Raw genomic sequence first — 24621 nt, 5'->3', positions numbered from 1 at the left:
GATGCTGCCTCAGCATGGCTTGATGAGCAGTGCCATGTCCGCGCCCAGGACTCGAACCAGCGAAACCCTGGGCCGCCGAAGCAGAACGTGCAAACTTGACCACTCGGCCATGGGGCCGGCCCTGATAATGTACATTCTAAGACATTCTTCCGAAGGATACCAAACCAACTCCACTGATTCATATTATGCATTCGAGCTGGGTGCCAATCAATTTGCGGACTGTGTCATCCTGTTGTTCCTGTATGCATTATACCACATGAAGAGGGTCCCTGTCTGTCTCTGACAGGATAATATTAATCTTCTTCTCCAAGTGAGCACCCAGCATATCTCGAAGATCAGAAAGAAAGCCTCGTTCAGTGTTGCTGTGTTCACAGAGGATGACGTTTATTCCCTGGGAAGCAGCATCCAGAATATCGTGATGGGACATCTCACCTGCCAACACAGGAAAGAGCAAATACATGTTAGAGTCTGTGGAATGCTGAACTGTAACAGGAGAAATGCCAAGTTTGCATTCTGTATGAAGCAAACAGAATACAGCAGAACTTCTCCTATAAATCCAGTCATTCTAGACTTAGTAGACATCTAACATGTCCTCCAATTTAAAAAGGACAGAGGCCATCCTACTGAAAATCCTTCTCTTTGGGAGACCCCACTATCCAAACTCCCACATCCAACAGTATCTAACACTGCAAACAGACCTGTAAAAAACACCCATTCAAAATGTTTCCGTAACAAAATGACCACTGCTAAGTAAAATGGGGCTTTCAGCAAGTTTCCTTCTTACTTAAGTATTAAATAACAAATGTGTCAAGAAAATCCTCGGTATGCGTCCAGAAGACTCCTTCATGCTTTGTGAACACCAAAACTTTCAGCACCGACCCTCGTCTGATTCCTAAGGGTGAAATGAACTTAAAGTTCTTTCTAAATTAAAAACAAGGTATTTTCCTTTGACTTAGGCAAAATTCCTAGACATTCTGAAGTTACTGGTAGAAGAGGATCTCATCTTTTGGGAAAAGATTTTGGGAAAACTCAAATGTTTTCAATTTTTAAAATCTGATGACTTCTAATTTAAGAGCAAAAATATATTGTGCACAATTTGGCTTATTCATAACGAAGCATAATTTTGAGATATATTTAGAGACATAAGGCATAAAAACTAAGGGAAAAAATGTTTCTAGGAACAAAAGGGTTTTTCCCCCCCAAAATTTTCAGGTCCCCCTCCCCACAATATGTGCCACTTCATTGCCATCTGTAACAGTAAGGGAAAGTAAAGGAGACACTAAGGTGGCCTGGCTGGAAGCCACGCCTTAGGAGAGCGCCACGCACTGGCGGGGAAAGGCATGACAGTGGGGAAACCCAGGAAGACCCCGCAGTAAGAGCCGAAGGCAAAGGAAAGAAGGCTCGCTCACGATGGCGGCTGTGGGAAAGAAAAGGCAAATGAGAGAGAATTTATATCTGCAAGGAGCAAGCTCCCTGTCTGCTGATCTTTCGAGACATGACCTTTAACGACCTAATACCATGCCAAGCTCCAAGGAATGAGGGCAAACGTCAGCAGAGGCCTGTACTTGGTCTTTCGGCTGTTGCTTCCCATCCCTGAAGTTATATTCAAAATGATGCCTCACTGATCAGAGACATCTAAAGTTAGCCAGATAAAAAGGTATTTTCGGGGCTAGCCTCATGGCGTAGTGGTTAAGTTTGGCACTCTCCACTTTGGCAGCCCAGGTTTGCATGTTCAGATCCCAGGCGCAGACTTGCACCACTTGTCAGCCACGCTGTGGCAGCATCCCACATATAAAGTGGAGGAAGACTGGCACAGATGTTAGCTCAGGGCTAATCTTCCTCAGCAAAAAAAAAGAAACAAAAAACGAAAGATATTTCCTGTTTCCCCAAGTAACCAGATTGGAAGGACATTTTAACATTTTGGAATTGTGTGAATTTAATTATGCACATATTGCTTTATAATTAAAAAAAGTTAAAAAAAACTCATTATTTATGAGGAAACAATCTGACACTCCAAACTGAGAGATATACTACAAAGCAAATGGCCTATACTCTTCAAAAATGTCAATGCTCTGAACACAAAGCTGAGGAACAACTCCAGGTGCAGTGTGTGATCACAGATTGGATATCGATCAGAAAAAGAAATACTACAAACTTTGACCAATTGGCAAAAGTTGAATACAGACTATGTACTAAATAAGTGTTTTAACAATATTAAATTCCTGAATTTGATCACTGTTCCCATGGTCATATAAGAGAATGGCCTTGTTCTTAGGAGATATATGCTGATGTATTTTGGGGTAAAAGGTCATCATGTCTGCAAGTTATTACAAAATGGTTTTGGGAGTTAATACATAAATATTGATATTTATATACACACATATATAATATGAACAGAGAGAGAGAGAATGTACAAATGTGGCAAAATAGAACCATCAGTAATCTGGGTGAAGGGCATCCAGGAGTTCACTGTACTGTTCTTGCAACTTTTCTATAGGCCTGAAATTCCTTCAAAGTAAAATGCTAATTAGGTTTAAAATAGTCACGCACCACGCTGTAAGATATTCCCTCAAATTGCCTACACATTGAAAGTTTATTTCAATCTGGTACAAGTTTGAGGGCTTATAAAAATCCTACATCTTCAGAAGGATAGAAAAGAAAGAGGTAACACTCACGTACATTTTCGGTTGGTCAGAGCAAGGACTCCGGCTTGCTCAGATGCTGCACCAATCCTTCAGGATGTGACAATGTTTCAAGTGCAGCAGCCTTTCTAAGAGTGTGCGCTAGACAACGAGGCACAGGTGTGGGGGCAGGAGAGGCACAGAAGTAGCCAAGGAAACGGCCAGAGGGTTAAGACCCCTGCACCTGGTCCTAGAAGTGGGAAAGCAATCTTCAAGTCCCTCTCTCCCAAACCTGGGGAGGAGCAGGAGTGGAAGTGCAGCTGGTAGCAAGTGTACACAGGGTCTCCAGCTCCTATGTAGGAATGATGGGCCATGTACCTATCAGGTACTGTCCTTGGGGACACAGTTACTGTGCCCAGCCTGGAAGCCAGTTACTGTCCAGTGGAAAGGCCTACAGGAGGGTAAGGACGCAGTGACAGGGTTGGAGGAAGGCACGTCCATCGGGGCAGGCCGGCCAGTGTCAGCAAACGCTTCTTGGTGGAGAGATGTTTGAGCTCATCAGGAGAAGCACAAAGGGGCCAGGAAAAGGCATTCTAGCCAGAGGGTCAGCATCCACAGAGGCTGCAAGACAGGGTGAAGTCTGGGCTCCTCCAGGACAGATAAGGGACTCACTGAAGGCTTTTAGCCAGAATAATATTATACACCATCAATCTGTACTTGTGAAAGGTAGTTTGGGGAGAGTGTGTGGAAGATTGAGAGGCTGATAAAGTACTTCAAGTAGAAGATGATGCTGGATGGGCATAAGGGAGAAGGTTCTAGAAAGATTTTAGAGCTAGAACTGATAGGAACTGATGAAGTTTAGGGCTGAGTAAAAGGAACCATCTTTTAGCTAAGGTGACCAGGTAGAGAGTGTTCCATAAGTGACATATGAAATCTGAGGAGTCATGTTTAGGAAGAAGGCAGGTTAAATAAATGCTGAACATCAGTTTTTCAGATAAGCTAATAACAAATTGTTAAATGATTTTTTTTCCTCCACAAAGAATATGGTTTGTCCCCAATTTTGGTGTAGTTCCTGTTTAGTTCAGTTCAAAACACATTTGGGTGGAAAAGAGATCGCAAGGCTGTCCTACCTGTGAGGTAAAGGTCGGCCTCCGCCCCCTGCAGGACTCTGCTCCCAGAACCAGCGCACAGGGCCACGACTTTGACCTGGGACTCTTCAAGACAAGGAAACAGGAGACCAACTCTTTCTAATTCCCCTTCATTTTAACATTGTAATTTGTACCAAGAAGCCTAAATGTAATGCAGATTTCACTCCAGGTTTCAGAACCAGTGTATGAATTCTGCTTACCAAATTTTAAAAAATAACAAAACATGTCCTCATATAGACAGATTATCCCTTGGTACTGCACAGCTAACTCAAGGCAGGGCTATGACTCCTTCGGGCGTACGTGGCTGCACAAGCCCACGTAAGGCACACCAGAGAGTGCAGACAGCGCAGCTCTGCGCCTCCCTCGACGCTGCCAGGGAAGCGACCGCACCAGGGCTCCAGGCAACAGGGAGAGGCAGGCAGCTACCACCTGTGTTCTCAGGTAAGGAAGCTGTGGAACTAAAAGGGCTAGTCAGAGGAGGGCTGCAAATGGATCTGACACACACTTTTAATACTGTATTTATCCTAACAGCGCATCTTCTGCAGAGTGAAATAGAAACTTTCAAGCCAAAATCCAACAAGTACTTGGCAACTAGTTTCTTGAATGGATACTCCATTAGTGGTCACTCCATTACCGGCATTTCAAAAGGGGGGCTCTGAAGTCGGATCAGAAGCCACATCTCATCTCTGCCATCCATTTTCTTTGGATGCTAACTCCCATGAGTTGTTTGATCCAACTGTGGACTTTGGGAAAGTTACTTATCTCTCTGAACCTCAATTTCTTACCTGTACAATGGTAATAATAACTCCAACCACAGAGCTAACAATAGCTCGCATTTACTGCACGTGAGGTGTGCTAGTCACTGGGCCCCGTCATGTGGATTATACCACCACCTTGATGAGTCAGGTTTTATTATTCCCGCAGTTTTTACACATGAGGCTACCAGGACGCAGAGGGGTTAAATAACTTGTCAAAGTCATGCAGCAAATGGGACTGAAAGATTTGAACCCAAGGCATTTAGAATCCACACTCATAACAACTGCGTTCCACTCCCACCTTTGCAGTGAGAACTCATGTACTCAGGACACTCAATATAGCGCTGGGCTCACCGCAGGGGTCCAACGAATGTTCCCGTCATCCCTTTTGTCCTGAAAGTATGGGGGAAAAGCTACAAGACTCATAAACTGCAGTGCATCGCTTCACTTAGTAGCACCTCATGTAAAATATCACCAGTATTGTAAAATGCAAGACCACATTGTAATCGGAGCCATGATAATTTCCAGCTTTCTTCCTGGCACATGGTAGGACTGCACATCGTGCCCTCCCTGGGTCGTGTTGGGCAATGTGACTAATTCTGGACAATAAGTTGAACAGAAGTAATAGACGTCATTTCTAGGCTAGAATGTCTAACTGATGGCTGAAGACCCTCCAAAACTCTGCCTCTGCAACAGCAACGAGTCTACAATGGGCAGCCTTCCCCTGCTGACTCAAGATGAATGTGGACAGTGACTGAGAAGTAAACCTCGTTTAAGCCAGTGAGGTTAGAGCATGGCATAAGCTAGCCCACCCGGACTGATGGAAGCTGCTAACGTGATTCCCATCACTTACAGTAACACAACCAAGAGTTTCAACTTTTGCCCAACATTATCCGTAGGTAGACCGGACAAATAAAGGAGACACATTTACCTAAGGTTCTCCCCACACCAAGAGCAAGGCGGACATGAGACAGTTTTAGGTGCCTTTTGATTCGCTCAACCATGGTGGCCAAGGAGACAGATTCTTCCAGTGTGCATAACCGTCCCATTCCAGTATGCAGAAGCAGAGGCTGAAGAGAAACAGAAGTTAGAAAACTACCTCTGAAATTAGAAAATTATTTCTGAAATAATGTGCTTTTTTTTTTTTCCACTGTTTATATTAATACCCACTAATATGGGGTATTAGGAAGGAAAAAAAAAAAAGCATTCTGAGCCAGCGCCAGAAAGTAAAGATAAAGGGACCATCAACAGAATGGCTATCAAGCTAAAAGAAGTGAATCAAATGGTCCAAGCAGAGAGTATATAAAATAAGAGACAGACCCTGTAACCCTATAACCGAGTCTCTAACCCTGAAGTACTGGTAAGTTTGAATGTTTGTGTCCCCCAAATTCATATGTTGAAATCTTAACCCCTAAAGGTGACGGGATCAGGAGGTGGAGCTTAAGTCACAGGGAGGAGCCCACGTGAACAGGATGGGCGCTCTATAAAAGGCTCCAGAGAGCCCTCGTCCTTCCAGTGAGAACACAGGCAGGGGCACCGTCTGTGTGCCCACCCAGGAAGCGGGCTCTCACCAAACACCACCCCAAATTTGGCAGTGCCATGATCTTGGAATTCCCAGGCTCCAAAACCGTGAAAACTACATTTCTGTTGTTGATGAGCTACCCAGACTGTGGTACAGCAGTCTAAAGGGACTAGGACAAGTGCATTTCTTTCTTCCTGGAATAGCTCCCTTTCTCCATATACTTCCCAAGGCATATTATGGCCTCATCACCGCCTTGTGCTTCTTTAGGTAACAGTTAATAGACTGCTGATCTAAGAATTTACAAATGAATTTGCCAAACAAAAATGCACAATATACGACATTTTGATTACCTTCTCCAGTGACACAATTTCAGTCTTCTGATAAAGCTGTGTGTTCTGGGACAGAAAAGCCACAACCTCCATCAAAGCCTGCTGAGTACAATTCAGACTGATCCGTGTCTGGTCTTCATCCTCAGTCCTAGAAGCAAAGTCACTTGTTGGTTTAGGATAAATATAAACAAAATGTATTTTAATAATCCACAGTTTACAACCTCCTATCATAGATTAGATTTATATGGAATTTAGGATTTAACCTAAACCAATCTATTTTCTAAAATAATGTTTCTCAGACTTTAGTATGCCTCAAAATCACCTCATGGACTTACTGAAACAGATTGCTGGGCCCCACCCCTAGGGTTTCTGATCAGCAGGTCTCAGCAGGGTCTGAGAACTTAGCTGGTCCAGGGATTTCTCTTTGAAACTGCTGTTTTGGAACTGTTCTTAATCCAGTTGTGCAAAAGAAATCTCCTACTAGCTTCTTAAAATGACAGCTGCTGGACCCTTCTACAGATCCAGTGAAAGTGAAGATCTATGAAGGGGGCTGGGGCAAAGCGAATTTTCTTAAAACCCAGAGAAGTTAATTTTCAAACATCATTGAATACAAGAATCTCCCAAACAGATTCTCAGACAAAGCCCATTCTAATTACATAGATCCAGGATGAAGCCAAAACTCTGCATTTTTCATAAGCACCCCATTAACAATGATGCAGAGAGTCCTCAAATCACCCTTTGAGAAGCAATGCCCTGGAGCCTCTCCAAAGACTGGCAGCAAGAAAGTTTTGTATTTAACTATAAACTCTATTTATAATCATAGAATTCTAGAACTAAAAGACACCTTAAAAGATAATCTGGAAGTGTAGGTGTCAACATTGGGATCATCTGCGTGGCTCTGAAAAGAAAAAACAACACCTGGACCCCAATCTAATGGTAAATCCCACACATTATCTGGAAAAACTGGAACCAAACTAACTGTGCATGAGTTGAAACAAAAAAGTCCCTCAGTGAGGAAGAGGAACGCTCGAAGGAACTGCAGTACATCCCTACCACTACGGAGCAGGTGAGAAGGAAGAGGTCTGATACACCTACAACTCTGTAAGACCTCTGAGACACTCTAGGTAAAAAAAGGCAAATACAGCACACCATTTAATTAAGAAAACAAGTAATAAAACAAAACTATACATTTCTTCGTGTGCCTGTATGTTTGGAAAGATATCCACTTCTCTGAAAACAAAGGAAACGATGACTTGACTTGAGGACACTGGGACTGAGGAGAGGGGACAAGGAGGACTTTTGTACTGTTTGAATTTTTCATGCTTTATTTGTGTGATTTTCTTTTAATTTCAGTTTGTACAAAGTATTTCAGTATGGTAAAAGACATCCATGACTGGAATCTACGCCAAGTGCTATAAATAATTTTTCTTGAGATTCTTGAAATTCCCCAATACTATTAAAGGACATTTGCAATGACTTTACGGTCTCTATAATCCTTACTTTAAAATCACTCATCAAAGAGCCACTCTTTGGCGTAGGCTGACATAGATTTCCATTTTATTAAAAAGTCATTATATTTATCCTTGTTTTTAAAATAATTATTAAATCCCAGCTTTGTATAACTTGTCGTTTATGATGCTTCAACAGGTATTAGGACAAATTAGCCTAAAAGAAAATCTCCAATGAGGCAACATTTTGGTACCTCTGCCCTAAATAAATAAATGACCTCCTAAGAGGCACTTTCATGTATTTTTCCTTTAAAGTGCTTGGGACTCACCGCCTTGCTGGGAACTGATCAGTGTAAACCGATGTTCTCTGTGTATCACTAGGGTTTATCTATATGCCCTAAAGTAAAACAACGCCCTGTCAACACTGCCAGAGGATTAGCAACACTGCATGTAAAACGTGTGGCATCATCCCTCCCACACGGAAAATAGTCAATAAATGTTACTTATCATTTTTACTGTTTTGAAAAGATCCCATAGTTCTCCTTCTTGAGGACCCACATGCAAATGAGAGGCGTGCTGCTTTGCAAACTCGCCCCGGGAAAACAATTTGTTTCAAACCTGAAGACCAAGCTTACAGAATTTGTAAGATCCTTACAATAAATACACACAAAAAAGAGAAAGATATACTGTACCTAACAGAAAAAGAAGTGACAGAAACACCTGCAATTCCTTTCACTGCAGAAATGACTTTGCCCAGGTCTTGGGTGTGGCTAACGCTGAATTCTACTCTGTGCGTTCCCTCCGTGAGGCAGCTGGCAGCTTTGGAAGGATGTATGGGCCTGGAGGTGCAAGCTCCTGGAAAAAAAATTGTGGGGAAATGGAGATTTTGTGGTAGTTGCTTTTTTTTTTAAATTAAAAAGACAAACTATTATGGGCAAAACTTAAATCAGTATTTTTTTAAAAATTAATTCTCGGATGCTTATATAATATACACACATATACATCCAACAGTTCCCATAATGTAGGGATTTATTATGGATATACAAAATCAAAATTATTTTCAGAATTATAAAGTAGAGGAAGATGGGCACAGATGTTAGCTCAGGCCCAATCTTCCTCAGCAAAAAGAGGAGGATTGGTGGTGGATGTTAGTTCAGGGCTAATCTTCCTCAAAGTAAAAAAAACAACCACATACAATGAATTCCCTCATTGTGCTGGGTGTAAGTAAGCTTTCAATAAAACTCTGATGTCTATTTGACTGACATGTGAAGCATATTCTGGAGAGGCCTGGGCTTTCGATTCAATTTAACAAGCATTTCTGGAGTGCCTGGGTGCTAGGCACTGTGCCACATGAGAGAGGAACCACAAAGCTCAGTCCAGCAATGAGGATTTCCTATGTTCTCCTCATTCATTATGGATAAAAATGTCATTTTTAAAATGCAATTTAACTGCCAGATTTCAGCAACATGATTTTTTTTTTTTGGTAAGGAAGACTGTCCCTGAGCTAACATCTGTGCCAATCTTCCTCTATTTTGTATGTGGGATGCTGCCACAGCATGCCTTGATGAGCGGTGTGTAGGTCTGCGCCCAGGATCTGAACCCACGAACCCCGGGCCACGAAAGAGAGCGTGTGAACTTAACCATTACGCCACTGGGCCAGCCCCAACATTTTTCTTGTTGTTGAGAAAGATTCAACCTGAGCTATCATCTGCTGTCCATCTTTTTTTTGTTTCCTTTTGCTTGAGGAAGATTAGCCCTGAGCTAATATCTGTGCCAATCTTCCTCCACTTTGTATGTGGGACACCTGCTACAGCATGGCTGACAAGTGGGGGAGGTCTGCGCCTGGGATGCAAACCCATGAACCCAGGCTGTGGAAGCAGAGCGCACCAAACTTAAGCACTACACCAAGAGGCTGGCCCCCCAATGTTATTTTTAAATAAATAAAAATAGAATAATGGTCCCCTCCCCCACAGCAGTTCAAGCTCTATTGGAAAGACATTCTAAAATTTCAAAGCATCTGTAGGGAAAATATTAAACATGAAAGAAGAGTCTTCTCACCAAGCCCTTTTGCCAACCAGCTGTTGACTCCCTGGGGTGCAGCATCATAGGCTGTGTGAGGAGAGTAAATACCAACTCTATTCTCCAGAGCCTGGATCACCAGGCGCTCCTTCCAGGTTTTCCAGGTTATGCGCTTCATGGGTCGGAAAATAGGTGGATGGTAAGAGAGAATGAGATCCGCCTTCTTTTGCAGCGCCTCCTCCATCACTTCCTCGGTCAAGTCATTGGTCAGGAAGAGTGTGTTTACAGTGTGTGGTGGGCTTGGTTCCACCAGTAATCCAACATTGTCCCAACTCTCAGCAAATGAGAGGGATGCAAAGTCATTCAAGGAGGAAAGGAGAGCCTTCAAATCCATGAAGGAACGGGAAGAAGTGCTGATCAGGGAACGGACCAGCTGAACCGTTGTGGGGAGCAGGTGTACACGAGATGACAACATACAGAAATGAGGTAAAACTGAGTATCTGGAGTCAAAACACAGAAAATGGTACACATGCACACCTCAGGCCTGGACCTTTGAGGTAGCAAAGCAAATGGGCAAAAGAGCTATAGTCATACATACCTGGGCTCAAATACTGGCTCTGCCACTTACCAGCAAATGGTATCTTAGGTAAGTAATTTAATCTCTCTGAGCTTGTTTTCTCATCTACAGAATGGAGATAGCATAACCTACCTCACAGGCCATCAGAGGAGCAAATGGATTAATATACGTAAGTCACCGAGCACAAGCCTGGTACATAACACACAAGTTCATCCCCGCCTCCCCAGCCCCACCCTTGCTTCAACCACCCTCCTCCCGTCTCCATTTCTCTAAATATTACCCTTTTTCCAAGTCCCCTTCAACCTCCTAAATAAAGCTTTTCTTGACAAACCTTCCTTTCCAGTGTCTCCCACTCCAGGCCTCCCCGGTCTCTGCCCTGGTGCTCTCAGAACGTTACACTCCTGTGTGTCTATGCCACGGCTGCCAGAGAACAGGAACTCTCTTTCATACATCTCAGTATCACCAACAGAGGATAGCACTACTCGCTTACTAAACAGACTGACACAGTCCCCTCCGCCCACCACAGCAGACTTTGGAGCTGGGGTGGCATATACTGGCATTAAAGTGTTTTACAAAAAAAATAAAATATTTTTAAAAAGTTAAGTGCTTTACCAGCAGCCAGAGTCATGGGATGTACTGATGAGTCATGCTACGGATGGGCAGCAGGGCAGGAAAAGGCAGGAGCTGCTGCCCCCGGAACCAACACCTGCTACACAAAGGCCAGGCTCAGGAGGTGGGAGAGGGGGCGGTCCGGTGGGGGGCACTCTGCCCACACAGTCTGTAACCCCTGAGACAGCCATACCCAACACAAAAAATAACACTGTCAATGCCATTCTCACGTTTACTATCCATGAGCATTTCTGTTTTTGAAGAAAAGCATTTCACAGTATGCATGATAACTAGCAAGAAAGCATAGCCAATTGTAAATTTAATGAAATATTCATAACCCAATGATTTCAAAAGCAGATTTTTTTCAACAGTTCTACAGCAAAAATACTTAATACGAGGTGTGAGTACTTATTCAACACATGATTTGTGATGCGGTGCCTCCAAAAACCACTGGAGCCCGGGGCCTGGAAGGTCTTCTAAGGGTCCTTATAACACGTCTACTCTCCAGATTCCACGCCCTGATACTACTCTACTCTCCAGAGTCTTCTAAATCTGGCAAGCACGAAAATGAAGCTCCAGTGGGTACCACGCCAGTTCTGAGTTATCTAGTGTCCTATCTGAAAGGGCACTTGGCGACAACAGAACACCCACCATTTCAGAGATTAGGAACCCGGGATGCCGCGTAGCTTGAAGCCAGAATTAACAACAGGAGGCGGCAGAGCCTGGCGGGTAAGAGCACCGACTCCCAAACCAGACTGCCGCCCAGGGCCCCAGCTGCGCAGCCAATCACTTAAGCTCCGCGGTTTCCGCCGCTCCAGAATGGAGAGGCCAGCCCACAGCACCGTCGGGGGAGCGTCCCTACGGCTGCGAACGATGCCTGGCCTGGAGACGGCACTGATGGTTACTGTTAAGTAACGTTAGCGGGGCCCACTTTACAGCCTGCGAACTGCATCCTCTTACCTCATCCACTTTCACTGCAGTCCCACTTCAGGCCTCTTCCAGGACAATGAAAAGCCCGACTCAGGACCCCTGCCCCACCGTGCCCTACGCTCTCGCGCGGAGGCCAGTTTTCCTCCCCTGTCTCCTCTCCTGCCTCCTGTCGCTGCAGCACCCCCATGACAGCCGCAACCTGCACGGACCACGCCGGCCGCGAAGGCCTCACCTTCCCACGCGGGAACTCAGATCGCCTAACACTCACCAGTCCCAGGCGCGCTCCTTGGGCGCCACTTCCGGTGCTGCGCGGAACCTCCTGGCGTTGTGGCAATGGACCTGGCGGAAGTGGTCCTTCCCATTTCACATCTGAACCCCCGAGGCACTTGTAGAGGTTGCCCAGAATAGTTCCGGGTTACTCTTGTTGTCCTAGTGTAATTATTAAAAGAATTCCCTTTCACGGTCAAAAGTGTTCCAGGTGGGGATAAATGACACTTCTCTCTACTTCTAGTCCTTTTAGTTTGAGAGAAGGAGACGGGGGGAGGTAGAAGGAGGCGAGCAGGTGAGGGGCGTTCTCTCTAATGGGTGCCGTACTCGACTTCCGGTGGCCCGAAGAAACTAATTTCAAACCTACAGACCCGTGGGCGCACCTGCGATTGCATCTTTTCTGTTTTAACAATTGTGCTGATCGAAGTGGCTAAGTAAGTACGAGGTAACGTCACTCATTCTTCCATTCACTTATTCAAATACTTGCTGAGCGCTGCGTGTTTTAGTTCTTCGGCTGCTTTGAGTGAGCATTCTGGGCGGGGAGGGTATTGTTGAAACAAGAGACTTAATAAATTAGTCAAGGATATAGTATATTAGTGGCAAGTGCTAGGGTAAAGGGAAATAGGGCAGGTACTAGGTTGAAGGCAATTTTGAATAGAGTTATCAGGTCAATGAGACCTGACTCCTGAGCAGACTTGGAGGTGAGGAAAGCAGCGGTAGACCTGTCTGCGTGTCAAGGTTCCCGGCAAAGGGAACGCCCAGCGCCCAGACCAGGGCGGGCATGTACCTGACTTGTGGGGATCCAAGGAGGACCTGAAGAAGAGGAAGCAGGAGCAGTACGAGATTGAGGGGCGTGAGTCTGGTAGCATCTCCTCATCACTTCCATAACCGTATTTTTATTACTTTGGGGGGTTCTCTTTGAGACTTTTTCTTTTTAACATGTAGTGAAGTTGTGCACATGTGAGTTAAGAGAGGAAAATGAAAATTCTTCTTCTTTTGGGAATAGACTCATTTTTGAACTTCTCTTGATAAGACTGAGAAATTAAGAGTACTTCCTGAAACCATCAAAAAAAAATGGTAAGTTTTATAGAATTCTTATGAATGTCTTTCATTATAAGTAATTTTTAGAAATTTAGTCAAAAGAAATAAAACTGCATGGAAATTTCAATGGCAAGACAGAAAAATGATAAGCTGTAGAAGCATCCAGTGTAAAATGATTCTAAACAACACAAATAAGCAAAATTACTTTTTGTTTTAAAGATTGACACCTGAGCTAACAAGTATTGCCAATCTTCTTTTTTTACCCCCTGCTTTTTCTCCCCAAATCCCCCCAGTACATAGTTGTATATTTTAGTTGTGGGTCCTTCTAGTTGTGGCAAAATTACTTTTAAATTCTTTGTTTTCACCTAAAACACAGAATTTACCTTTTATGGAAAAAGACATTACAAGATAGAGATGGAAAGGGCGAGTTGGAAGAGGAAGAGTATAGCCAGGCATGATCATTTTAATTGAATCCTTTTGGTCTGGATCTAAGGTGGGCAACTAGAGCTTACAGTAGAAGAAAAGCAACGAGAATAATGCCCTACTCCCACCCGCAACACACACACACTCCTGTCCTCTGCCTGGCCATACTCTCTGTTAGATATTACTGTAAGAAGAAAAGAAATGACAAAGGAAGCCTCAGAATGGCTTTTCCCCCCTGTGAAATGGGGAAACAAAAGGAGTAGTTAAGCTACCAAAACAATAGATTCAAAAAAAAAAGCAGGCAAGAAAGAGTACTCGTTACTGCTGTACATTTAGGATCTAGAAGCACTGATGCTTTTTATGTCTCTTGTCTTTAGTCAAGAAAGGAACTGTTTCTTAACCGTGTCTCACACAATTAAATTACATAAAGAGGGCCAGCCCCAGTGGCCTAGTAGTTAAGTTTGGCACCCTCCACTTTGGTGGCAAACATGTGTTGCCAGTCTTCCTCTATTTTGTATGTGAGTCACGGTCACAGCATGGCCACTGATAAATGTGGGGTGCAGGTCCAGGCCCAGGAACTGAACCCTGGCCACCAAAGTGGAGGGTAGCAAATCTTCCTCAGCCAAAAAAAAAAAAAAGGTACATAAGGGAAATGGTGGAAACTATGTTTTGAAAAATCATTTTCTTATTTTTCAATAAAAATGATGTTGGTGAATTGCCATTTAATCAATAATACTAACATAATTTTTATTTTTATTGATGAAAAATTCAAACTTAAAATAATTATTTCCATCACAATGTTTGCTCCCAAATTTTTAGCAGAAATACCATTGTACCTTAATATTTATATTTGTCTTCTGGCGTTTTTTTCTACTGCTGATATAAATTTTGAAGAAGTACAACTTATCTCTCAGACCTGCTATGTGGGTGGGTCATCTCTGAAATGGTGTTTCTTCCTGTCTGTTTTTATTCAGTTTGTCATCTTTAATATCTAGTTAGGGAAATAATACAGTGCATAAAGTCACCTGAGGAAATTTCATTTGTTCTCTCATCTTCTCTTTCTAGTCTGTGACACTGCATACAGATGTAGGTGATATTAAAATAGAAGTCTTCTGTGAAAGGACACCTAAAACATGTGAAGTGAGTACCATTATGTACATAAAAAAGTGAGTTAATATAACAGGATGACCATTTGAAATTGAATCATCTAACCTAAAAAAACAACATCAAAAAAAACTTTTCTATAAAACCATCGTCAGGAAAAACCAGCCATCTTAATTTCTGGCCTAATTTCCACTTACCTTTCCTGATGTCAAAGGTGGATCAAAGAAAGGGTAGATAATTTTCCTCTAACCATAGAGTGACTGGTATCTTTCTTTTGGCTCATTTTCCTCAGGAAACCTAAATAATCATTAGGTATTACATAAGAGAACTATTCCATCCATTATTTCACTTGTTTAAATCAGCTACAGTCATTCCCTCAACAATTGTAGGTTATAGGCCAGCATCTGGGAATATAGTGATGAACAAGAGACATCGTGAAGTTTGGACATTGTGAGCATTGCCTTCATGTAGCTAATATTTTGGCTGAGAAAATAGGTAGGGGCGAAAATTCATTATAGAAAAAAAGTAATTCTAGAGGGTGATAATGCCTTGAAGGAAATAAAGTGTTGAGATCAAGAATAATGGGAAAGGAATTATTTAAAAGCAGGTGAGGGCAGGCCTAGCCAAGAAAGTGATACTTAAACTTAGTGTGAAAGGTAATGCAGGCATCTCCGTGGAAAAAGATACAAAAAGAACATTCCAGATAGAGAGATGGCAGGTGCAACGGCCTCCAGGTGGGGAAGCCTGCCTATTTGGGTGAATTTTCAGAAGGCTGGTGGGGTTAGCATGGTTAGCAACAGGGAAGGGGTTATCCCAGGAGATGCAGAGCTGGATCAGGTCATGCAGGGCTTGTTAGGATCGCTGAGGATTTTGTGTTTTATTCCAAGAACAGAAGGAAGCCATTCAAGTGTTTTAGGAGGGGAGTGACATCATCCAAAGTAATGTCTAAAAGACATAGTTTAAATATGCTATTATAGTGTTTTCAGTAAAGTCAATTGGTTCTTTATCTTAAATGCATTTCTGTTATATCATTTCTCAATGATTATTTTTACTCTCTTCAGAATTTCTTGGCTCTTTGTGCCAGTAACTACTACAATGGCTGTATATTTCATAGAAATATCAAGGGTTTCATGGTTCAAACAGGAGATCCAACAGGTAAGTTATTCCATTCATATCTAGGGAATTGGGTATATAGTGTGAAAAAGAAGGTAGACAAAGAATAGAAAAATAAAAGCATGCAGAGTTTTTATAACTGGGCTACCTTACCACAGCAAGAAACTTTTAAGCAGAAGCTACTGGCACCTAGCCCGAAAATATGACAGCTATTGATAAGGAGGGTTTTAGTTTCTGTAGAGATATTTTATTTTTTTGGCCTGTAGAGTAAAATTTTGGGAAGGAAGAGAGGCCATATCAAATTTTATTTGTATATAAAGAGTTATACTATAAACTAGCCCTTAAGTTTTAGAAAATGAACACTTTTCAACTTTAATTAGAGACTTCTTTTGTTTGTCTTGTAATATAGGGACTGGAAGAGGAGGTAACAGTATCTGGGGCAAGAAATTTGAGGATGAATACAGTGAATATCTTAAGGTATAACCCTAGTGCTTCAAAATCGATTTTCTCATGCCTTATTTACGCTTGGAAACTTTGATATATGTATTGTAGTAACACAAGTTAATGTCATCAGTAAACAAATATACTTTTTTGTAGTTTTTGCACACTTGATAAATGATGTCAGGGAGAAAATACAAATTATCAGTTCTAGCCTAAAATATATAATGGAATCTCACCATTACATGGATCTTCATATTACGTGAGCTAATCTTTGGGTCCAACCTGAAATGTTTAATCAGTAATGCATCAGAGGAGCTTAATGTCTCACATAAAATTCATGTTTTATATGAATCATTGGCCTTTTCTGAGAGTGGGGAGGAAAGACTGTCAGACCTTCTGGTTGCAGTATTATCCATTATCAGTTTCCAACTTTTATCATCTTCTGTTAGATGTTTGAATATTCCTCTATTAACTTTACCTAATGCCTGTGGTACATCTCAACTAGGTGAAAGAGATGTGTGTATAAATAAATCTTCAGCATGGTAAAATTAGGGATTTTTATTTCCTTTTCATATTTTTTCTGTATTTTTCAAACTTTCTAAACAATCTTCTTTTTGTCTAAAATTGAAAAACTAATGCATGCCAGTTTAAAAAGAAAATCAGTTCCACTTCCCAGAGATGACATCAGTTAATTTATCATATGGTCTTTTAAATTTTGTATCTGCATAGAATGATAACTTTATAATTAGAAAAAAAGAGAGAAATTCTCCTCAATCAGAATATGTAATTTAGTATATTGTATTTCAGTTACGTTAAAATATACCCAGCAGGGCCAGCCCTGGTGGCCTAGAGGTTCAGTTCAGTGTGCTCCGTTTTGGTGGTCCAGATTCAGTTCCCAGGTGCAGACCTACACCACTCGTCTGTCAGTGGCTGTGTTGTGGTGGCAGCTCACATACAAAAACAGGAAGATTGGCAGCAGATGTTAGCTCAGGGCAAATCTTCCTCAGCAAATAAATAAATAAATAATAAAATATACCCAGCAAAAGTTCTGAAAAAAATTAATTACAGTGTTTATCTCTGGATGGTGGGACTAGGAGTAATTTATGTTCTTTTTGCTTTTCTATCATAAAGCGATATTACTTTTGTTATATTGGAGTTGGAGTTTGGGAGGTGATAAATTGTTTTTAAAAACTCCTTTTCCTGAATTAGAAAAGAAATAATTTCTTAGGCATTAATTAATGACTGCCTCCATAACACTAATCTGTCATCCTATACCAGTGGTTTTCAATCTTGGCTGTTAGAGACTCATCTGTGGAAGTTTTAAAAATACAAAAGATTAGAGCCTTACCCCACTAAATCTAGAGAAAAAGTCAGTAGGACTGATTAGAACCTTCATTATATTCTAAGGTTCCCTGGTGATTCCTACACAGCCAGGAGCCATTATTTTACATACCAGAGTTGAGAATGTATGTTGAATATTCATGTACTCTGACCCAATGTTACATTCCCAAATGCTTAGCCTAGAGAAACTCTTGTACATGTGTACCAGGAGACATGTACAAGAGTGTTCCTAGAGTACTACTTGTAATAGCAAAAATCTAAATCAACCCAAATGTCCACTGATCATAGAGTGGACAAATTGTAGTATATTCAGTAGTAGAATATTATACAGCAGTAAACAATCAGAACCACAGCTACATATACATGTGTGAATCTAAGAAACATAATGTTAAGTGTAGAAAGCATTTCTCAGAAGACTATAGATAGTATGATACTATTTTATAGACCTCAGAAACAAGCAAAAGGAAACAATATATTGTTTAAGCATGTATAAAGATATTAGAACAGTGGTTACCTCTTGGAGAGGCTGAAGTAATAGCTGAGAGGAGCACACAGGCTTATTCAACAATTCGTAAATTTTCAGTCTTAAAGTTTGGAAATTGGTTAATGGGTGCTTATTTTATTAATCATAAGTAGTACATATATTCTTATGTATGTATGAAATACTCTATTTGATGGAGGTCACCTTTTAGGCACACAATAAAGCATTAATATCTTGATGTGACTGCATCTCTATGGATTGTCTCATTGGTGGTGTCCCCTGATGAATAGCTAAGATAGTAATCATTGGAGTTACTTGTAGTGTATTTTATATCTGGGCACCTCCCTATACTATGGTTGTGTCATGTCTTCAAGCTTATCAGTAAAGTCCTTTTAATTCCTGTACACAGTCCCTTACGTAACAAATAGAATCATGAACATTAGAGCTAGACAAGACCTGCCTTAGATCATCCAGTCATGGGCTTATAAACTGACCACTCGTGGGTGGAAGACCTACGCATGCATTCTCTGTGGCCACTGGTTAAAAAAATTTGTAAAGGTCAGGAGGCAAGAGATACACTATTCCTTTTGCCAGACTCCACCACTCCGTGATGTTTACATTCTCCCCAAGTGTCAATTTATTATCTGCTGACACTTGTGAGCATTTGGATTACAAATAAACCCCTGAACTAGTCCAACCTCGCTTGTTTTACAGATAAAGAAACTAGCCAGAGTCCAGTGTATGTGTGATGAGATTATGCGGATTTTGGTTTTGTTATCTGCCTGATCGTTTCATGCCAGCACAATGTTCCTTAATATAAATGTAAGGATTATTTCCATTACACATTGGTATTGCTAAAAGTGTTGGTGGCTGTACTTCTCGCAAAATGAAAATGAAATTAATTGGGGAATATGATTTGATGTATAAACAATTTATATACAGAGATACAGATAATACAGAAACTGAACATTTGGGTTAGCCCTAATAGAGAGAAGCTGATGAAATGTTTCCTTGCTTCCTCAAATAGTGGGAAGGTAAAGAGCGCATGTCTTGTGTCAGTCCTATATTCGGAATATTTATATAAAAAGTTAAATTAATACTTTGGTCTGTCTTTTTCAGCACAATGTTAGAGGTGTTGTATCCATGGCTAATAATGGCCCAAACACCAATGGATCTCAGTTCTTCATCACCTATGGCAAGCAGCCACATTTGGACATGAAATACACGGTATTTGGGAAGTGAGTATTCTGGTTATGGTTTTCTTCCTTGGAATTTCAATGCAAAGGATGTATATGAGTGGCTGTGACAGTAGCATAACTAATATTGAAAGAGCAGTATGAGAGCTAAAAATATCTGGAATTTAAGTCCACCACTCACCAGCACTGTGACCTTGGGAAACTTACAGCCTCTCTGAGCCTCACTTTCCTTATTTTGTAAAAGAAGGGCATGTACTGTTTTTTCAGGATTGTTATGCAAGTTAATAGTAACATATCTGTTTTCATTAAGAATAGCATCTTGCAGTAACATCTGAAAAACAGTGGCTTAAACAAGATGGACTGGGATGGTGGTTCCATTATGTCACCAATGTTCCAGGTGCCTTTGTCTTTCTTCTTGATCATCTTTAGCTTCCATCCTCAGGCTCACCTCATGGTAATAATATGGGCGGCACAGCTCCAGTTGGAACATCTGTGTTCCAGGCAGAAAGGAGGAGGAAAGGCAGAAGGTCCTTGCCAGCTGAGTCAGCCACTTTCTAAAGAGCTTTCCTGGAAGACCCAGAAGTTAGCAGTGTGGCTTCCTCTTACCTCCAAGGGAGGGCAGGAGATGTTTTCCAGCTGGATGTACTGGCCCTCTCCATAAAATCAGGTTTCTGTGAGAAACGGGGAGACTGGATCCTAGGGAGCGTTTAGCAGTCTCTGCCAGAATATCCATTACAAGCACTATACCTGGGAATTGCTTTTATAAACCAAGAGGAGGTCAGTTTGTCAACAAATATTTACTATGCTCAGTAAACCAAGGCACAGTTCTTGAGTTTTATTTAACAGTTTGGATGCCAAGTTAGGTTAATTAAAAACAGAAGATGCCACAATTTTTTTCATTCGATATACTTATGTCTAATTTATAGAATAATCATCAATGACATTAATGAAATAGTACAGCCTTTATGTGAATAATCCTGGTTCTCTTCCTTTTATTTTCTTCCTTAACCCACCATTCAGAATTATCAATCAGTAATTACTAGGACTTATTTTATAGGATCTGTAACAAAACTGTAGCGTTTAGAACAAGGATTTAACCTTAGGTCATTAACTCCCTGAAATTGTGTGTTTTTTGTATATGCACACACATTTTTCTAGGAAGATGGTACATAGCTTTCCACTGGTTCTCACAGGGGCCTGTGTCCCAGATGCCTGGCTAGACTGACTTGCCTCAGTTCTACATGCCCTTTTTTGCCTGAGATCTGTTTCCTGTATCCTCTGTTTCTTGCTCTTACTGACCCAGATGGTGAGAAAGTCTTTAAAACTTAGAATTTAAAGACCTTAACTGTCCTACATTTAGGAGTAAAATCAAAAGGTTTTGACTGTAGTGCCATTTTAGTGGAAATGCTAAATAAAATGTAAATCTGTTATCTTTTTTTTTTAAGTGCATACGATAAGTCTTGGGAATTGATTTGAGTTGCACTAAGAGGTATAATCTAAAAAGCCACCTTTTCTTAGCAAATGCTTTAGACTAACTTTCCAGAACATATTTAAAGAATAGCTCTCAATGTGGTTTCCCTTGGTGGAAACATGAAGTGGGCTTGCTGGAAGTAGGCTCAACTGTCTATCCTCTCTTCTCCTATTTTTATTATTATCGCTTTTCGATGTCATCCAGAAGCAAAAAGTCAAAACACCATATTTAAACAATAAAGCACAAAGTGGCCACCCTCTTCAAGACGTTCCGTGTAGGGCAGTACTGATAATAGTGTCATCCTTACACACTTTCTCTGGGTATTTCCTATAGCAAAGAAAATCTTACTACTGGTTGTATTGGCCCCATTTGTAGCTATGCTGTGTGAATGGGGCAGAACACAACCTTTAGATACTTAGGTGGAATATTCCTATCTATTGCTACGGTTGTCTAAAGGCATAAAAATGAATTTTTGTTTCTGAATTTTGGCCCATATCTATGGCAGAAAATCAAATCGGTAGTTTATTGTACACTCAGGCAATTCAAAGAACTATGAAACATGGTCCTTTTCTCTTAAGGAGACTATAATTGATATAGACATTTGGATATTATGTTTCAATCTGAGGAAATTTTCATACATTCTGTCATTTCTCTTTCAGGGTAATAGATGGTCTGGAGACTCTAGATGAACTGGAGAAGTTACCAGTAAATGAGAAGACATATCGACCTCTTAATGATGTACACATTAAGGACATAACTATTCACGCCAACCCATTTGCTCAATAGCTATAATAGACCTGGACAAATATTTGGCAAACTATTCAAGCAACACACCCATTGTGGTTTACCCAGTTTTAATTATGTCACAGATTGCATCATCTTTCTGCTTGTTTACAACAAAGATCTTCTATGAGTGGGTCATACCAAGGGGAGCCAAACAACTTTTACTCCCATTCTTAGAGCATATGTTTTACTATAACTATTATCCAATGTATTTCCTTAAGTTAAAAAAAAAAACCCTCCTGTTTAATTTTTATTACATGTAAACATTCATTTTTAAATGCTGAACCTCAAATCCAGGCATTTTTGAACACCTTAATTACATACTCCTACCATATCTAGTCCACATCCTGGAAGTATTATTTTCCATTAATTATTTACTTTCTGCAGGTGGAAAGAGGAAGGAAAAGATAAAGAAATGATCTAGAAAGGCCAGCTACTCCATTTGTTATTTTCTCTGGTCTTTAGATTTACAGTAAAGGCTGAGAGAAGTCCTGGAGTACAGTAAACACTCAACTTTCCATGGAACATTTTTGTAAAGCATATCTTTTAAAATATTGCAGGACAGAGTTCTAAAGATGATCCATTTGAAAAATGCAAGGAGTTGGTTAAGAGCAGAAGTTGTAGGGTCCTGGTCTGTGTTTGAATTATAGTTCTGCCCCCTACTAGTAACTTTAGACAAGTTAACATCTCCAAGCTTTATTTTTCTCATCTATAAATAATATTCCCGGGGCCCGCCTGGTGGCACAGTGGTTAAGTTCGCATGTTCCACTTCTCGGCAGCCCGGGGTTCGCTGGTTCGGATCCCGGGTGTGGACATGGCACCACTTGGCACGCCATGCTGTGGTAGGCGTCCCACATATAAAAGTAGAGGAAGATGGGCATGGATGTTGGCTAGGGCCAGGTTTCCTCAGCAAAAAAGAGGAGGACTGGCAGTAGTTAGCTCAGGGCTAATCTTCCTCAAAAATAATAATAATAATAATAATAATAATAATATTCCCTCATGACACTATTGTGAGGATTAAATGAAATCATGTGTAAAGCTTCTGGATGTAGTAAGGGATCTGTAGTGAGTAAACGGAAGCTGCTCTCCTGCATTATTTCTACCATAGGGCTCTCACCTAATCAGGCCATTTATCAGACCCTACCATTGATTTCATCAAGAACCATGTTCCTCTCACTGCCTAGATCACCTTGATTAGATTTAGGGTATTCCTAAAACTGATAACAAACATTTCTTGGTTTGTCTCATTTCTGCAGATGGCTGGTCTAATTAATGTTTTGATTCTTAACTGTAGTTTGGGAGTTAGCTTGCAGCTGTCCTCTTGTTACAAGCATCTATACCTCCCACTAAACTGAAGTGCCAGTTCTACTAATGCCCTCATGCTTTGTTTCACCCTTTTAACTTAATCATTTAGTTTCTAGAAATATTAAAGCCTCTTTTTTGGCCAGTTTGTTTTGCCACTTCTTATACCTGATCTCTTCCTTCTCCAAACATTGAATTTTTTTTGTCATCACTCTTGAGAGGCTTTTACTGATGGTCAAGATGTTTTTGTACTGATGGGCATTCTCTCAAATTTTATTCTAAACTTGGCCATTTTTTTTTCAGTGGTGCCAATATGGTGACTTTTTGGTTCTTAGAGCTCATTCTAATAATGTGTGCTCAGTTATAGCCATAAAGATCTCATAGATAGGGAGGTATACTGGCTGCCCACCTTGGGCCTATGGTAGGCACCAGGAGAATCAAGATCCAAACACTGATTTCTGTCCACTCCCAGTGGGTTGACTGGTTCACATTAATCACATCAGCAGTTGGGTGACTGATATTCTGTTCCATGTATTAATTGGCAGTAAGTATAAACCACTAAGACTGGAATATTGCAGATCAACCCAAATTCTCTTTACAAAGAAAGTAATATGGTTTCCCATCTAGACCCGAGGTTGGCAATATACAGCCCTCAGACTGACCACCTATTTTTGTAAATAACATCTTGGAACTCAGCCATTCCATTTATTTATGTATTGTCTCTGGCCGTTTTGTGCTAAAACAGCAGTATTAATTATCTGTGATAGAGACCAAATGGCCAACAAGCCTAAAATATTTACTGTCTGGCCTTTTAAGAAAAAGTTTGCCAACCCTTGATCCAGAAGTTGCCAGATAATCATGATTTCACAGCAAAGGAAGGTGGATGAGCTTAAGGGATAGTATAGTCAAACGATGCCTGAAACCTTCACCAGTCTAGAATTGTACCTGCACTTAGGCATTAGAATATTTGGATCCTGTTAGACCTTGGTTTGGAGCTCTCTGTTGCGTAGACGGCTTGAAGACTTTTTGGTTAATGGCAAATTGAACAGTTAACAATTTATACCCTGGTTGAACTTGGGAATTTCCAAATCCACTTAGCAACACATTTATAAGCTCTCTCTGTTGGGTATTTCTGAAGACATGTATTCTCATCTATTTTTGAACAACTAAAACTAGTCCAGGCATACCTTGCTTTATTGTGCTTTGCAGATAGTAATTAATTTATTGAGGTTCTTCCAGGCTTGGATACAAAGGTGCTTTGGACACTGCCTGCTCTGCAGGAGCACAGTCTAAGGAAATAACAGACATGTAATTAGATAAATTAGAATACACAGAACTTTTCATCAGTTCAGCAAAGTGGTTAGATTAGTTACTATTTCACTAGTGAATTGAAAAGAAAACTGATCATTCTTTTCCATTAAATCCTATTTGTACCAATTGTGGTAGTAGAGGTAGGGATGAGACTTGATATAATACTTCTAAAGCAAATCTAGAAGAATAAATGATAATGGTAACCATGAAAAAGGGATTAGCCCCAATCTTTATAATGCTGCAAATATTAAAACTATGATGGTGTGGGGGATAAGGCTAGAATAATAGAACAAGAGTAGAAACGGTATTATTTATATAGGAGGTTAATATATAATTAAAGCAGCATCCAAAAACATTAAAAAATAGAAGGATTACTCCATAAATTGTGT

General features: G+C 40.9%; 2 protein-coding genes across 11 annotated transcripts; one reads left to right on the top strand and one right to left on the bottom strand.

Moving 5' to 3' along the window:
- Positions 1-12355, bottom strand: NIF3L1 (NGG1 interacting factor 3 like 1). Of its 7 annotated transcripts, none has more exons than XM_046659004.1 (8): positions 10751-11982; positions 10441-10524; positions 9882-10342; positions 8516-8678; positions 6397-6523; positions 5456-5594; positions 3752-3835; positions 1-432 (listed from the first exon to the last, which is right to left on the bottom strand). In XM_046659004.1, the coding sequence occupies exons 3-8, from the start codon at positions 10315-10317 to the stop codon at positions 248-250; spliced, it is 1134 nt and encodes a 377-aa protein (XP_046514960.1). In that variant the 5' UTR covers positions 10318-10342; positions 10441-10524; positions 10751-11982; the 3' UTR covers positions 1-247. The 7 variants fall into 7 exon arrangements, 6 of the variants coding, with proteins under 6 accessions (XP_046514960.1, XP_046514963.1, XP_046514964.1 ...); XR_006888269.1 differs by lacking the exons at positions 10441-10524; positions 10751-11982 and adding exons at positions 2680-2871; positions 11989-12182 and having other exon boundaries at positions 297-432; XM_046659007.1 differs by lacking the exons at positions 10441-10524; positions 10751-11982 and adding an exon at positions 12227-12355.
- A 65-nt stretch (positions 12356-12420) lies between these two features.
- Positions 12421-22432, top strand: PPIL3 (peptidylprolyl isomerase like 3). Of its 4 annotated transcripts, none has more exons than XM_046659012.1 (7): positions 12421-12659; positions 13171-13302; positions 14755-14829; positions 15855-15948; positions 16316-16383; positions 19289-19407; positions 21496-22432. In XM_046659012.1, exons 2-7 carry the CDS (start codon positions 13300-13302, stop codon positions 21620-21622), a joined length of 486 nt encoding a protein of 161 aa, XP_046514968.1. In that variant the 5' UTR covers positions 12421-12659; positions 13171-13299; the 3' UTR covers positions 21623-22432. The 4 variants fall into 4 exon arrangements, with proteins under 4 accessions (XP_046514968.1, XP_046514967.1, XP_046514966.1 ...); XM_046659011.1 differs by having other exon boundaries at positions 12421-12670; positions 13232-13302; XM_046659010.1 differs by having other exon boundaries at positions 12421-12670.
- Positions 22433-24621: the final 2189 nt, after the last annotated feature.

Source organism: Equus quagga, chromosome 4, assembly GCF_021613505.1.
Source record: "Equus quagga isolate Etosha38 chromosome 4, UCLA_HA_Equagga_1.0, whole genome shotgun sequence".
NCBI classification, from domain to species: Eukaryota; Metazoa; Chordata; class Mammalia; order Perissodactyla; family Equidae; genus Equus; species Equus quagga.
The sequence above is the reverse complement of the archived record's forward strand: the minus strand, read 5'-3'. Positions and strand labels throughout refer to the sequence as shown.